This window comes from Argopecten irradians, chromosome 11, assembly GCF_041381155.1.
Source record: "Argopecten irradians isolate NY chromosome 11, Ai_NY, whole genome shotgun sequence".
NCBI classification, from domain to species: domain Eukaryota; kingdom Metazoa; phylum Mollusca; class Bivalvia; order Pectinida; family Pectinidae; genus Argopecten; species Argopecten irradians.
In genome coordinates, this window is record NC_091144.1 from 40,463,128 (window position 1) to 40,477,238 (window position 14,111).

At 33.7% G+C, this 14,111-nt stretch overlaps 2 protein-coding genes across 2 annotated transcripts in view; both read left to right on the top strand.

Annotated features, from left to right (window-relative positions):
- The first annotated feature begins 1,044 nt into the window (after positions 1–1,044).
- LOC138335566 (uncharacterized) lies at positions 1,045–8,742 on the top strand. The gene is made up of 8 exons (XM_069284724.1): positions 1,045–1,173; positions 2,140–2,610; positions 2,820–2,890; positions 4,732–4,854; positions 5,287–5,480; positions 5,858–5,946; positions 7,319–7,468; positions 8,540–8,742. The coding sequence occupies exons 2-8, from the start codon at positions 2,149–2,151 to the stop codon at positions 8,672–8,674; spliced, it is 1,224 nt and encodes a 407-aa protein (XP_069140825.1). The 5' UTR covers positions 1,045–1,173; positions 2,140–2,148; the 3' UTR covers positions 8,675–8,742.
- A 2,691-nt stretch (positions 8,743–11,433) lies between these two features.
- The window catches only part of LOC138335567 (nuclear protein MDM1-like), a 36,049-nt gene continuing 33,371 nt past the window's right edge, over positions 11,434–14,111 (top strand). Inside the window, exons 1-2 of the mRNA XM_069284725.1 lie at positions 11,434–11,554; positions 12,971–13,094. Of these exons, the coding sequence (XP_069140826.1) occupies positions 11,537–11,554; positions 12,971–13,094 (142 nt within the window). The 5' untranslated portion in view covers positions 11,434–11,536. The remainder of the gene's footprint in view (positions 11,555–12,970; positions 13,095–14,111) is intronic.

Sequence of the window (14,111 nt, forward strand, 5' to 3'; positions counted from 1 at the left end):
TTCATTCATTTTTTCACATATATGTTTAATTCGATTTTTACACATAAAAAAATCGATAACGTAAGAAAGTTCCGTCATTCTATCATCAAATCCCATTAAAGTCACTCAAGATACATGCAGGACTTGTCATGAGATTTTCATACACTTTTCAAGTACTAAACATTAACACATAATTATCATGTACAGGTAGAAAACAGTCCTATACCTTTGATTTTAATAAATATAGTTTAGCAATACCAAGCATTATCAAATATCATTTTCGGGGCTAAACATTTCCTTAAAACGATTTTCCATCGGGGGGCTTCGCCCCCCCTGAACCCCCTAACCAGGGCTTGCACATGTAAAAGACTCTAGCTACGCCCCTGGCGGGATTTCCTTCATTAAGGAGGGCCCTATCCACCACTGGAATACATTTTATTTGGCCGATTCCCTTCCTACAAAATCGGACTACATACCCTTGCCTAGCGGAGTTGGCATATTTCATTTAGACAACAGTTTGAACCATATTGTACAAAATTATGATTTAATAAAATGATTAGGTATCACCATCAGGACGTACATTGTAAATCACTTATAAATCTTTGGGTAGTCTTCTTTGGGTAGTCTATCACAAGGAAAAGAAAAGTCGTTGAATCAGAAATCTCTTGATTTAAATCAAAATCATTTTTTACATTTACTGCATATATGTTTCTTCTAACGTTCAACGTTCCACAAATTTCCTAGATAATTGGAATAAAAATTAGGACACATAAAAGTTGTACCGATTTATAAAAAAATCGGAGTGCATGCATGTCCTCAATATGAATTAATTAAATTAATTAAGCGCGTAACGACTTTCTTTTAATTTTTATTATTCAAAATTGTTTAAAGCCATATACAGTCATACATTTCAAAAGAGAAACCTTTTTTTTAATAGAAGAAAATCTAAATAGAAGAAATATAAACCTTAGGCTAAGGGCATCCAGGCTAGCTATAAACCTTGCGTACGTTAGGATGAAACCGGAAACCCGGCCGACCCGGAACGGACATTTAATTTTAGGGTAACATTTTTCACGCTACACCGGAAATTTGTATCCAAGATGTCTGCGCCCATGACGTGATGATGTTCTGAAGATATCGTGTTAAAGAAAGAGTTTTGTTTTAAGGCACGTTCATTTAGCCTATCTTACAAAGGTATCTAAAACTCAATCACACTATCAATGATTGAAAAAAATAATGTAACGTGGCTATAAAACGCCCAAGCATACGATGATTAAACATAATAATACAGAACACATGTCGCCAGCTGACCAGTACTAGTCTATGTTGTATATTTTCATGATTTATCATTACATGTATATATATATATATTTGCTCTTTAAAATCTTCAATTGTCCTTTCACTTTCCATAAGTAATATGTTTTCATCTTCAAAATTCCTTGTTTTTAATCAAGTTTAATTAATTGTCGGGGGCAGGGACAAATGCACTCAAACCTTTGAGCCTGTCACTTAAATTGGAAGAAGAAGAATTTACCTGCAATGGTACGGCTGATATGCATGATCCCATCTAGCTATTCTCATAAACATATATTTGAGATAGATTAGCAGCGCCGCCATTTTTACGATCGGCAGATGTACCTCTCTATGTGGTGAGGGGTTTTTAGATAAATACAGGAGGATAACTTTGATAAGTTACAAAGTTTAGTAATTTTCAGATGGTTTGAGTACGATTTTGGATATAATTATTTTATTTTTTTTTCTCGTATATATTATTACATACTAATAAAACAAATAGCACTTCCAGTTTTAAATGTCTGATTTTCGAAAAATCAAGTAAATTAGGTAATTTTCATGCTTTCAAAATCATATTAAATGGGACAATTGAATTATTGGTCATATCAAACTATGATATGTTTAAACTTTGTATTGATGCAGAAATATCATATTTAAAATAATACACTTAAAGTATTAATTGAGGTATAGTTAGCCAACAAGGGAAAATGACTATAAACTGGGGTCCTGCTGCCTGTCAATAAAGACAAAGAAGAAGTTTCCAATCTCTAATGTACATATGTTTCTGTCCTTGTCAGTCTATATAGCTATCAAGTTATCAAATGCATCATTAATGAACATGTTAAAATGTTTTAACTTTTATTCAAGCCTTACAGTATGGAAAATAGCAAAAATATGAAGAGGAAAAGAGAAGAAAAACTAAATAATAGTGACAAAAAAGTTAAAAAGCAGTGTGTAGAGAAGAAAGAAACAGCAGCAAAACTAAAAACTTTAAAGGAAAATAATCACAAAGACAACAACACAGAATCTTACACAGGTGTCAAAAAACGTGATTCACTGCCCAATGTCAGAGAGGTTTCAAATGGACAGGCAAAGTCAAGACGGAAACAAGAAAGGAAACAAAAACATGTGAATTTTTTAAAGAAAAAAAGAAGTGTGAACAGTGTTAAAAGTGATAAAACTGAAATGGCTGACTGTGAAGGACAGACTGATAGGAAAAAGTCTAGTGTTCAGTCAAACACAGATAAAAAAAGTGATACCTATTTTCCGAAAGGATCACATACCTATTTTCCGAAACGATCACAAGACTTCTCTTCAAATTGGGAGCAGTTAAAGCAGGTAATTATATATTCAATGCATACAAGGCGTTTAAACCCATTATTACTACTGGCATATTTCAATTTTTTCATTTTGAACAATTTTATAGTTCTTCTCAATATTGATATAGTATCGTCATATATATATACTGACTTTATAAGTAGGTGCCATGTATATTATACCATACAAAATGCACATAATTTCATCATGCATGTTTTTGTCTCATTTAGAAAGTGTTACCACCATCCCAACCAAAGAAACACCATTCAAAGAAAAAAGAGGAAAATAAGGAAACTGAAAAGTAGGTAAAATTTATTGTAAGAATTCGATGAAATGTTTTCATCAAATATTTACTACCTTAAGTGAACAATAAAATAAGCAAGGAATTATGAATCAAGGTTAAAGGCACGAAATAAGCGAAAATCCAACTTATTTCAAATAATGATACAAAGAGGCCTAGGCCTATAGCTAGACACATGTAGCATACTGGGATGAAGGACTACCAAGTGTGTTCAATAAGTTGGGTACTGGTACTCGATACTGATACAGTATCGTTACTCATTTTAAAAAATACTGCTACATCCCGTTTCAAAAGGTATTGATAAGTAACTAAATGTTAGAACATAATATAGAAGTCTTGAAATTATGTTTTAAAATGAAAAGTCGATCTGCACAACAACCTGTGCATTAGCAATGTTAAATCAAATGAAATTTATATCTAGTTAGACAACCAGTATATTTCTTCAAAAGTATCAAGTACAAATGAATAAAAGAATACTCAACATCGATGGCAGATTGTTTTTTCACATTGTAATTATAAGGATCTCCACTGATATCACATGATATCGATCCAGCAGTGGTATAGTGGCCCCGCTTTTCAGTACCTCAGGAGCGTTGGTTCTCTCACTTCACTTTATCAAAAGTATCAGTATCGTTAAAATACTAGTATCTTTTCATTGATACAGGTATGGAATCATACCGTTTCGTTCTTAATGGTGTCCATCCCTACTTATCTGACACAATTCAGTTATTAATGGTGCCCATCCCTACTTATCTGACACAATTCAGTTATTAATGGTGTCCATCCCTACTTATCTGACACAATTAAGTTATTAATGGTGTCTATCCCTACTTATCTGACACAATTAAGTTATTAATGGTGTCCATCCCTACTTATCTGACACAATTCAGTTATTAATGGTGTCCATCCCTACTTATCTGACACAATTCAGTTATCAATGGTGTCCATCCCTACTTATCTGACACAATTAAGTTATTAATGGTGTCCATCCCTACTTATCTGACACAATTAAGTTATTAATGGTGTCCATCCCTACTTATTTGACACAATTCAGTTATCAATGGTGTCCATCCCTACTTATCTGACACAATTAAGTTATTAATGGTGTCCATCCCTACTTATCTGACACAATTCAGTTATTAATGGTGTCCATCCCTACTTATCTGACACAATTCAGTTATCAATGGTGTCCATCCCTACTTATCTGACACAATTCAGTTATTAACCAGTGAAACCATTATCAGAAATAAGTATTTTCATAGCCTCTGTTTAATTAGCTCGCCTATTCGAAGAATAGGGGGAGCTAATGTTGTCACCCCGGCGTCAGCGTCGGCGTCAGCGTTGGCGTCCCATTTCATGTTAAAGTTTTTGAGCAAGTTTCTGTTTCGTCAATTGTTTAAGCTTAAGTCATCATAAATGTTTATGATTTTATTTTCCTAATGTGTATGGATGCTGAACGTGATGATACAACCAATTTGGGGCCATTTAGGTTTTTTTTGAGTCTGTTAATTTGTCATATTTCCATGTTAAAGTTTTTGAGCAAGTTTCTATTTTGTCTATTGTTTAAGCTTAAGTCATCATAAATGTTTATGATTTTATTTTCCTAATGTGTATGGATGCTGAACGTGATAATACAAGCAATTTGGGGCCCTTTAGGGGGTTTTTGAGTCTGTTAATTTGTCATATTTCCATGTTTAAATAGTAAATACTTGAACATCAACTTCTTCTGAATAGGCGAGCTTTGCTGTTCTCCAACAGCTCTTGTTTTATATACTTGTTACTACTTGTGTTTTTGTATATGAAGACTGTTTTTAACTGATTACGGCTATTTTCTTTTTCAGTCCACCAGAGATCTGGTTTGATGATGTAGATGAATCATTGTTGGATATTCCAGTAAAACGACCGGTCACAAAGAAAAAAACACAGGATACTAACCCTCTGGTCAAAGAGGGCATCTCCAAAGGGTAACTGAAAGCTTTCTTTAATCACATGATTATGCTATTTTCTCGTGACATTTTTCATTACTCTCTTGGCTAATACACTATGAGATATATATTGTAAGTCTCTTTCAAATGTGGATAAGAAGGATAGGGATATTCTACACGAAACGTTATTCATGGAATACATTTTAATTTCAGTACAATTATCAGGGGTTTCATTATCTTTCAGGAGAGACGGTACAATTGCATTTTCACGGGGTATTTTTCTATACTTTCTGTATGCTATCTAATGTAATTTCACTCTAATCAGGCGGTACCACAGCCAGGTTTAACTGGCAAAAAGTAACAGGTACCGCCTGATATTGAAACCCCTGCATTATGCTTTATGTACGTGAGATTTTATTGCAAGGAAGTTAGATGATTCTTAAGCCATTTTGTCCTCTTTTAACATTGCAGGTTGACCAAGGCCATGGCGTTGGATTGTGAATTTGTTGGAATCGGAGCCAACAGTAAGCAGAACATGCTCGCCCGTGTTTCTTTGGTCAATCACTTTGGCCACTGTGTGTACGACACATTTGTTAAGCCCCAAGAAGAGGTGACCGACTACCGGACATGGGTCAGTGGTGTCAGAGAGGAGGATCTGCTTACAGGTACAGGGAAGGGAAATTAGACCCTATTTGTGGATGTTAGAGGGAAGGATGGTTCAATTATCAAAAAATAAATTTTAAAAAAATCGAAAAAAAATTAAAGAAAAAAACCAAACTGCAATCAGTAGTTCATTCCCTTTATAACATATTACATGGAGTTTTTTTTCAAGATAGAATGAATTATTTTGAATATTTCTATCTTGAAGTAAAATAAGAAGCTCAAACTTTTCAATGTTGGTGATGGTGTAAAGTAAGTAACTTCTGTATCTGAAGAAAAAAGCTACTTTTTTACTCATCTGCACCTGTTTTTGATAGAGAAAAAATACAATTTGTCAGTGGAGTAGCATCATTAGGGTATTCTATTCTGATTTGGCTTTTAGGTGTGGAGTTTTCAGAGGCTTGTAAAACACTGGCTGAGATGATAAAGGGGCGAGTTTTAGTGGGACATGCTCTGAAGAATGACTTGAAGGTAAGTTATAAAAAAACCTTAAGGATTCAGCCCTGATCCTTAAATCTGGTGATACTTTACATGCCTATTCCGTCTTTGCATATTACAGAGTTAGCTCCCTTGCGAGTAGGTATGTTACGTCATTATTTTGTGAGCGCAATTCATTTTGTTTTCTCCAAAACGTATGATGTTACGCTCTCAAACACATGACGTCACAATCAATACCTTCCCGCAAGGGCAGACAACTCTGTAATATGCAAATTCGGAATAAATCGTACAGTCAAACAGAACTTAATTGATCATATTAGTTTGTATGTGTCCATGATAAATCAATGGAGTATTAATGACGATACTCGAGATGTTGAGGTGCTTATATTTAAATCTAGTTAGTGATATTTTGCATGCCTGTAAATCGTGCAATCGACCAGAGCTAAATTGATAAATTGATCAATATAGTTTGTATGTATACATGATGAATCAATAGGTATGTTATTAATGTGAATACAGTGCTTGTAAAATTTTGAAAAGATAATCAGAAATATTTAACGCTGCAGGAAAAAAAAATATAGAAGGTTTAAATGATATTTCTTTCACTAAGTAACCATGCCATTATGTTAACTTGTGTCTATAATATGTTCTTCTACTGTTTATGTGACACGATTTTATTTTACAATAGTACAAATGTATACACAACGAATCTGTTTTAAAGTGAATAGTCGGGCAAAGAAAACCAGCCTTAATGCGTACATTGGCCTTCCAAAAGTTCTCACATATTAATACGACGGCCAAGTTCTGCTTACGTTTCCCAGTTCTGACCATTAAAGTAAAGGAAAGTTGAAAGCATTGAAAGCGAGGCTGCGTGGAATTGTAACCACGGACATAGTCAGCCGGGAGGACGTTTTAGGATTCCTATACTATAATTAATTTCTTCGTACGCAGACAGATTTTGGCGAGAGATTTTATTTTTTTATTTCATAAGAAATTATACTGGATACATTCACACCATTTTTACCGACTTTAGCCATCCTTGCCCAACTGTTCACTTTAACTTTGGCATGCAAAAAGGGACGGTAAAATATTATCATACATGCAAATATGGTGGGAAGGCATTTTGACAATCTGATTAAAATACAGATCCTTATTATCACTGCATTTGATAAGAAATCCTTTATTGAACAGAGTGGGTATAAGGATCTGTATTTTAATCAGATTAGCATTCTGATAATCGAAAAATGCTCCTTTAATTTACTATAAGGAACTCTTTGAGAAAAAATTGTTCAATTCCTAAAATATTTAAGGTAAAAAAAAATCAACTGGGCAGTTTCCTGATACAAGTTTGGGTCACAGAAGTTAGAGAACTTTACAGTATTTGATTTCCAAACTTCTTTTATAGGTGCTGTACCTGAGCCATCCTAAGAAACTGATCAGAGATACTTCCAAATACAAACCTTTCCGACAAATGTTTGATGGCAAAACGCCATCCCTAAAGAAACTCACAGCTAAGGTCCTGGACATAGACGTACAGGAAGGGGAGCATAGCTCGGTATGGAATTGGTATTATATCACAGCTGTCCGTGTATTTTATTTCATCATACTGCTACATCATAATTATTTTTTTCTTTGTTTTCATACTAAATACGACTTTCTGATTGATCAATTCTTGTTCTTCATACCTTTTTGAAGAAAGAAATCTGAGAATGGCACAAAAGCTGACTTTATCGTGACGTCACTATAAAGATATTGTCGATGCATATCAATTTGGAAAAATAATTCGTTGGAAAATCAACGGAATCGTACATTTAAACATATTTTATTTTATCAAGGAGCGTGAAAAATTAATTATATACATCACTATTTTTTAATCTCAATTGGGAATGAAATTAAGTTTGCAAACTTTTGTGTGTAAAAAAAATTCATTCATACCCCGATGAAATAAAAAAAAAACTGACATCAATGCTTAGGTAAATGAATTCTTTGTTTTACTTTTTGTCAATTTTCATAAAGTGTAGACATCAGAACTTTTCCCACATTTTTGGGGTCACCTGAGTCTCGAAATCTGAGTGATCTTCCAATCACTTTTTATCCATTGTTGTCCATCACCCATCCAGCGTCATCAATCGTGTATCTGTAATTAATTCACATTTTTTATTTCTTCTCCAAAACCACTGAACCAAATTAATTGAAATTTTACAAGAACTTTCCATGGCTAAATGTGAATTATTTGGCCCCAACCTACAGCGATTGGGGCCAGAACTGGATTGTATGATTGCACACAAATTCTCAAGCAATGTCTTATGGAAACCTGCATGGAAGCATTTTCTATAAGAAGATGACTTTATTCAAGAAAGTTCATGCGCAACCATACAAATACATATGCCATGGTGAGAATGAGTACTTAGTGAGAATTGGTCGTCTACCAGCAATAGACTGAAGTTTATATTAAATAAACTTTCGGGTTTTATCAATTTGATTAAAATACAGATCCTTGTTCTCACTGCGTTACGTAAAGGATCTGATGATATTTCATAAGGGGTCTTGTACATTTTCTTTGTTTTTACAAATCAACATGAACCATATCTTTGATAGTTTTTGCAGATGTTCCAATATTTTTCAGGTCCAAGATGCACAGGCAACAATGAGACTCTACACAATGTATAAACAGAAATGGGAAAAGGAACTGGCTCTGAAGAATCCAAAACGACAAAAAAAACTGAAAAATCTCAAACAATCTGGAGAAGTCATTGGTTAAAAAAATTGTACATGCATTGAAGTTTTTTAAAATTAAAAACATTCATATATAAAATATGAAAACATTGATTCTCTGTTTGTTTTATTGTATTATTCAGATGTAACAATTATACAAAATTCAAGTTAAGCATTGAATTGTCTCTCCATGTGAACTCTTCATTTAAGAGATAGAAATGCATTGCTGCTATAACATTCAGTTGAACCAGGGCGCAATTTCACAAATATTCCTAATTTTAAGTTATTCCTTAACTAAAAACTCCCCATAGAAAAGCGTTGCAGAATCTAAGAAAAAAATCTTAAGTTAAGGAGTCTTCCTTAAAATCTGTAATGCTTCCCTAAGGAGAAATTTCCCCTTAAATTTAAGGAATGTTTGTGCAACTGAGCCCAGAACAGACATATTACACTGTGAATTAATGTTACCGGGTCGCAGTAGATATGCAAAAAGTCGCTTGATATTTTTCACATTCCGAACAAACATTACTTCATAATAGTTGTACAGGAAGTGTAGTTTTGACCATTGTGAGTGAGAGAAAAAATAGTTGTCTAGTAAAAACCATTAGCTCTCAAAACTAGACCATACTAAATACAGTAGAATTTAAAGAAATGGAAGTACTGCACATACGCTTGTATTTGTGATTTAATCAAATTTTCTTGTCCTGACGTAGAACTGTACAGAATTTTGAAGGCTAGACTATGTTGAAAAACAAGTTTATAGGTGAATGATTTCATCTAATCAGTGAGATCAAATTACAAACCACTACAAAAATATTCATACTCTTTCTTTGGCGAAGTAAAAAGTTAAAATAAAAGAGCAATTGAACAGTTTATTGATCACACTGATAGCCCTTCTTCCAGTAAATAAATTTCAGGGGAGATAACTCAGAAGCTCACCACAGCTATAAGCCTGCCTCCAGTAAATAAATTTCAGAGGAGATAACTCGTAAGCTCCACCACAGCTTTAGGCCTACCTCCAGTAAATAAATTTCAGGGGAGATAACTCGGAAGCTACACCATAGCTATAGGCCTATCTCCAGTAAATAAATTTCAGGGGAGAATACTCGGAAGCTCCACCACAGCTTTAGGCCTACCTCCAGTAAATAAATTCAGGGAAGATAACTTGGACGCTCCACCACAGCTATAGGCCTACCTCCAGTAAATAAATTTCAGGGGAGATAACTCGAAATTTCCACGACGGCTATAAGCCTACTTTCAGTAAATCAATTTCAGAGGAGATAACTGGTAAGCTCCACCACAACTTTAGGCCTACCTTCAGTAAATAAATTCAGGGGAGATAACTCGGAAGCTCCACCACAGCTATAGGCCTACCTCCAGTAAATAAATTCCAGGGGAGATAACTTGGAAGCTCCAACACAGCTCTAGGCCTACCTCCAGTAAGACTTTCAGAGGAGATAACTTGGAAGACATGATATTATTGACTACAATTATTCCGTATTTGGATATTACAGAGTTACAGAGTGTAGGTATTGATTGTTTGTGAGCGAAATGTCATATTTACCAGAGAAAACGATGTGCATTTCACTCACAAAATAATGATGTCACGATGGGATACCTACCCCAAAGGGTCCATTAGCTCTGTTATATGCAAAGATGGAATTTAGCCCTACTACTAATGTAAGCAAGTTGTCTCCACACGACAGAGTGTCAATTTTCAAATGAGATAACTCATCTTCAGAAACTTTACCTACATCTTCATGTTGTACAGCTCGCTGACAAAAGGGAATTCTCAAATTTTGGTTCGGTTTTATTAGTTTAACATCCTTTTAACAGCCAGGGTCATTTAAGGACGAACCAGGTTTGTTGCTGGAGGGAAGCCGGAGTACCATGAGAAAAACTACCAACCATCGGTTAGTACCTGGCAACTGCGCCACAAGGGATTTGAACTTGCGACCCAGAGGTGGAGGGCTTCTTGTAATGTGTCAAGACTTTTTTTTTTAAAACCACTCAGCAACCGCATCCCCTAAACTCTCAAATTCCAGTGGAGATAACTCTGAACTTCCATATACATTAATAGCCTTGCATGTTTGATCTCTCAGTAAGCCATTCTTCCTACCTCTGCTTCTCTGATTAAAACTATACCGAGGGGATAATTCTTGAAAGTTTTACGTAGGTTTATCCTCTAGCTTGGTCACTCATTTGAGGTCTATCAGAGAGTACATCAGATATGGTTTTGAAACTAATATTCTTCATCAAAGCTTATTGAATAACATATGATATGGCTATGGAAATTTATGAAATTAATGTTTAATATTAGCTTGACCACATGATTTCTTTGCATTTTTTTTTATAAAAAATAATTTTTTGATGTAAGTCTCTTTCATAATTAAATGAAATAATAATTCAGTGCCTTATATATTTTATTAATTATAAGCTGTTGTTTAAATACACATATACTAAATAAAAAAATATGTAAACAGCTTTGCAAAGATTTCTAAAAATTCAAAGATATAAGATTGATGTATGTGTATTTGAAACACAACCACTTAGTCATTAGACTGGTAATATAATATTCAAATCCAGTTTATCACAATTAAAATGCCACATATTATATCTGTTTAATAAATATTAAATTTAAATTTTCAAAATTGAAATATGTATTTATGTTTTTAAAAATTTGATAGCTAAGACTGCGATTTTTTATGTTGCGTTACTTTAAATAAATATTTTTGAGTGTTTTTGATATTCGTAATCCGGAAGTTATCACCGGTAACCGGTTCTAACAACTGTATTCGTCGCTTACGACGCTGTTATGGCGGCCATGGTGCAGTAAGTCAGTTGATGTGTGAATATTTTTCGTGTTTGCCGAATATTGTGTCTATTTTTGGATAAATAACAAACGTCCAAGATGCCTGTGCACTTCAAGGTATGTTATTAACAATAAGGCGATGTAATATTCCTTTGCATTTCCAATGCAACGACGTTTTAACTTTCCTAAATTAGTAAACAAAAACCATGTCGATGAGAGATTAACTTAGGCCTAACGTAGCCAGAAATATGAACTGAATGATCAAAAAGGCATGACAGTTATCACTTAAAATCACATTCATACCTTGCTAGTAAATCTTAAGATAACAGGTTCGGATTGTCAGTTATTGAAATAATCAGGGACATTATATAGAAAGATTGTTTTTTGCAAGATTCAAGTTCAGACCCATCATTGACCAAGCGCCATAAGTTTAAATCGACGAAGGATAGAAGTAGACATGGTCCTCATGGGTGATAAAAACGTAACTGAATTCTATTGCAGTTATTTTCACTGGAAAGTATTGATATTGAACATAATGGCACTAATTTAGTAATTTGTTTTCCTTCAAGTTAACTGTTTTCCTTATTAATACATTTATTTATACAATAGGAATTTATTTTAATTTAAAATTTTATTCATAATTATGTATCATATCGTTAACATGGATAGAGAAGCTTTCGGGCTGCATGCATTAATATTAATTTAATTTTTCTTAAAATCCTTTTCAATGAAAGATTGTCTATCTCATAGACTGACATTGACATCATTTTGACTGGAAGTCATTTACTTCAACAATTGAAACTCAAACAAAGCTGCAGGTCCTGATTAGCTGAAACCTTTTGAAGTATTCTAACGTGACAGTACCCCATTTGGTACACAACCCCTTTTGGTACAAAAATAGGATTTTCCCCTCTAAAATCCTAGTTACTGTGTCTTGTTATTTATGCTATTGTGATATAAGTACAAAATGACAATTTAAGCTCTTAAGACTTTGATCATCGGTTAATATTCTTATACATGTACATCGAAGTAAACAAAATGAGTGTAAATGTTAACAGTGGGTGCCGTAGGGCCATTTGACGGCTATTTTATGCTACAATGTTATAAGTTTCCAACAAAAGACCCTGTGTACCAAAAGGGGTCCCCTCGCTAGCGTAAACCTGAAGTGACGCAATGTGAAATAAAACAGGTCTATTTTTAGATTGCAGTTACGATGAAATGTTTTGTTGTTGTTCACGTATGTACCAAGGGCAGTCGTTGTCAGAATCTGACAAACATTGGATCACATGGAAAACATATTAAAAAATTGTAAAAAATGTGTGAAAATTGTTAAAGTAAATCTCCCCTTAAAATCTTGCTCCGCATCTCTCAAACTATTGACTTGACCCAATCACTTAAATCTGGCTTGATTAGTTAAAATATTTGAAAAATTGGATATTAATATGTGGTTTTTACTAATGAGATTTATGACATATGTATTTAAAGTAATTTTGTAAAATGTTTTCATCTTTCTTGTTGATTTTTTTCCCACAGGGAGATTCTGAATACAAAATCCATTATAAGTGGGTGGATTCCTATAAAAGCAGGAGTTTCCATCCATCACCAGAGCAGGCTAAGCCCAAAGCTGGTCTTTCTTCAGTTGACCTGGGTTTAAATAGTGTGTTTATGCATCATATTCTACATTTGTATATGTACTCAGTCAATATAATCATATGTGCTGGTATTGATACATGTATGCAGCATGTTGATCAACATTTGTCACACCAAACAAACTTCCATTAATTTATAAAAGATAAAAAATATATATTTTAGTATTTGTCACTTTTTCAGTAACAAATACTATAGTGATGCTTACATTTACTTGTACATTAAATATGATTTGTATACATGCCAAAGCCAAAATTTTCAAGGCTAAAAAGTGTACAAAAAAGAAGATTATTAGATTAGGACTGTTTGATATATGACTATAGGTATAGGACATATATTCAAATTGAAGGGAGATTGTAAGTGTGGCATTTGTTTATCTATCACAATTGATGAGGGCAAAATTTAAATATTGTTTGTTTGGAATTGACCAACCATCTCGGAGAAATGTTCCCAACTTAGCCAACCCAAACATCTGAAAATTAAGGTTTTACTTTTTAATTTGAAAAATCTAAAAAAAAATATTTTCAATAAAATATTAAGCTGGTTTGATTTCTAATTTATAACTCTTCATATTATAGTAAACTGTCTGATGATAGTGTTTGACATTCATTGTATTGAGACTTTAATTTTTTTTTTTAATATACTGTGGTCATAATATATGAATACATTTTTTGAAAAATTCCTTACATATCGACCCACTTTCAACTTTATTCCCGTGGGTTGGTCCTGTTCCTAGAAACAAAGGATATCTTAAGCTTGGCCTAATCACAATGGTGAAGAAAACACTGGTGTTGCTAGCTATATACCGGGTAGCTTATTTTTACATCCTGCCATGTCAACCCAGAATGACAGATAACCTGGAGATACACTGTAATCAAACCTATTTTCACTGCGACTAAATTTGGCAGTATTTTTTTTCATACCCAAGGGAGTTTCTGCGAAGATTTAATTTCACGATATAGACCTCCGGAGTTCTTCTTAACCTGTATTTAAAACATTTCCTGGTGTGTATTATTTCCTGGTGTGT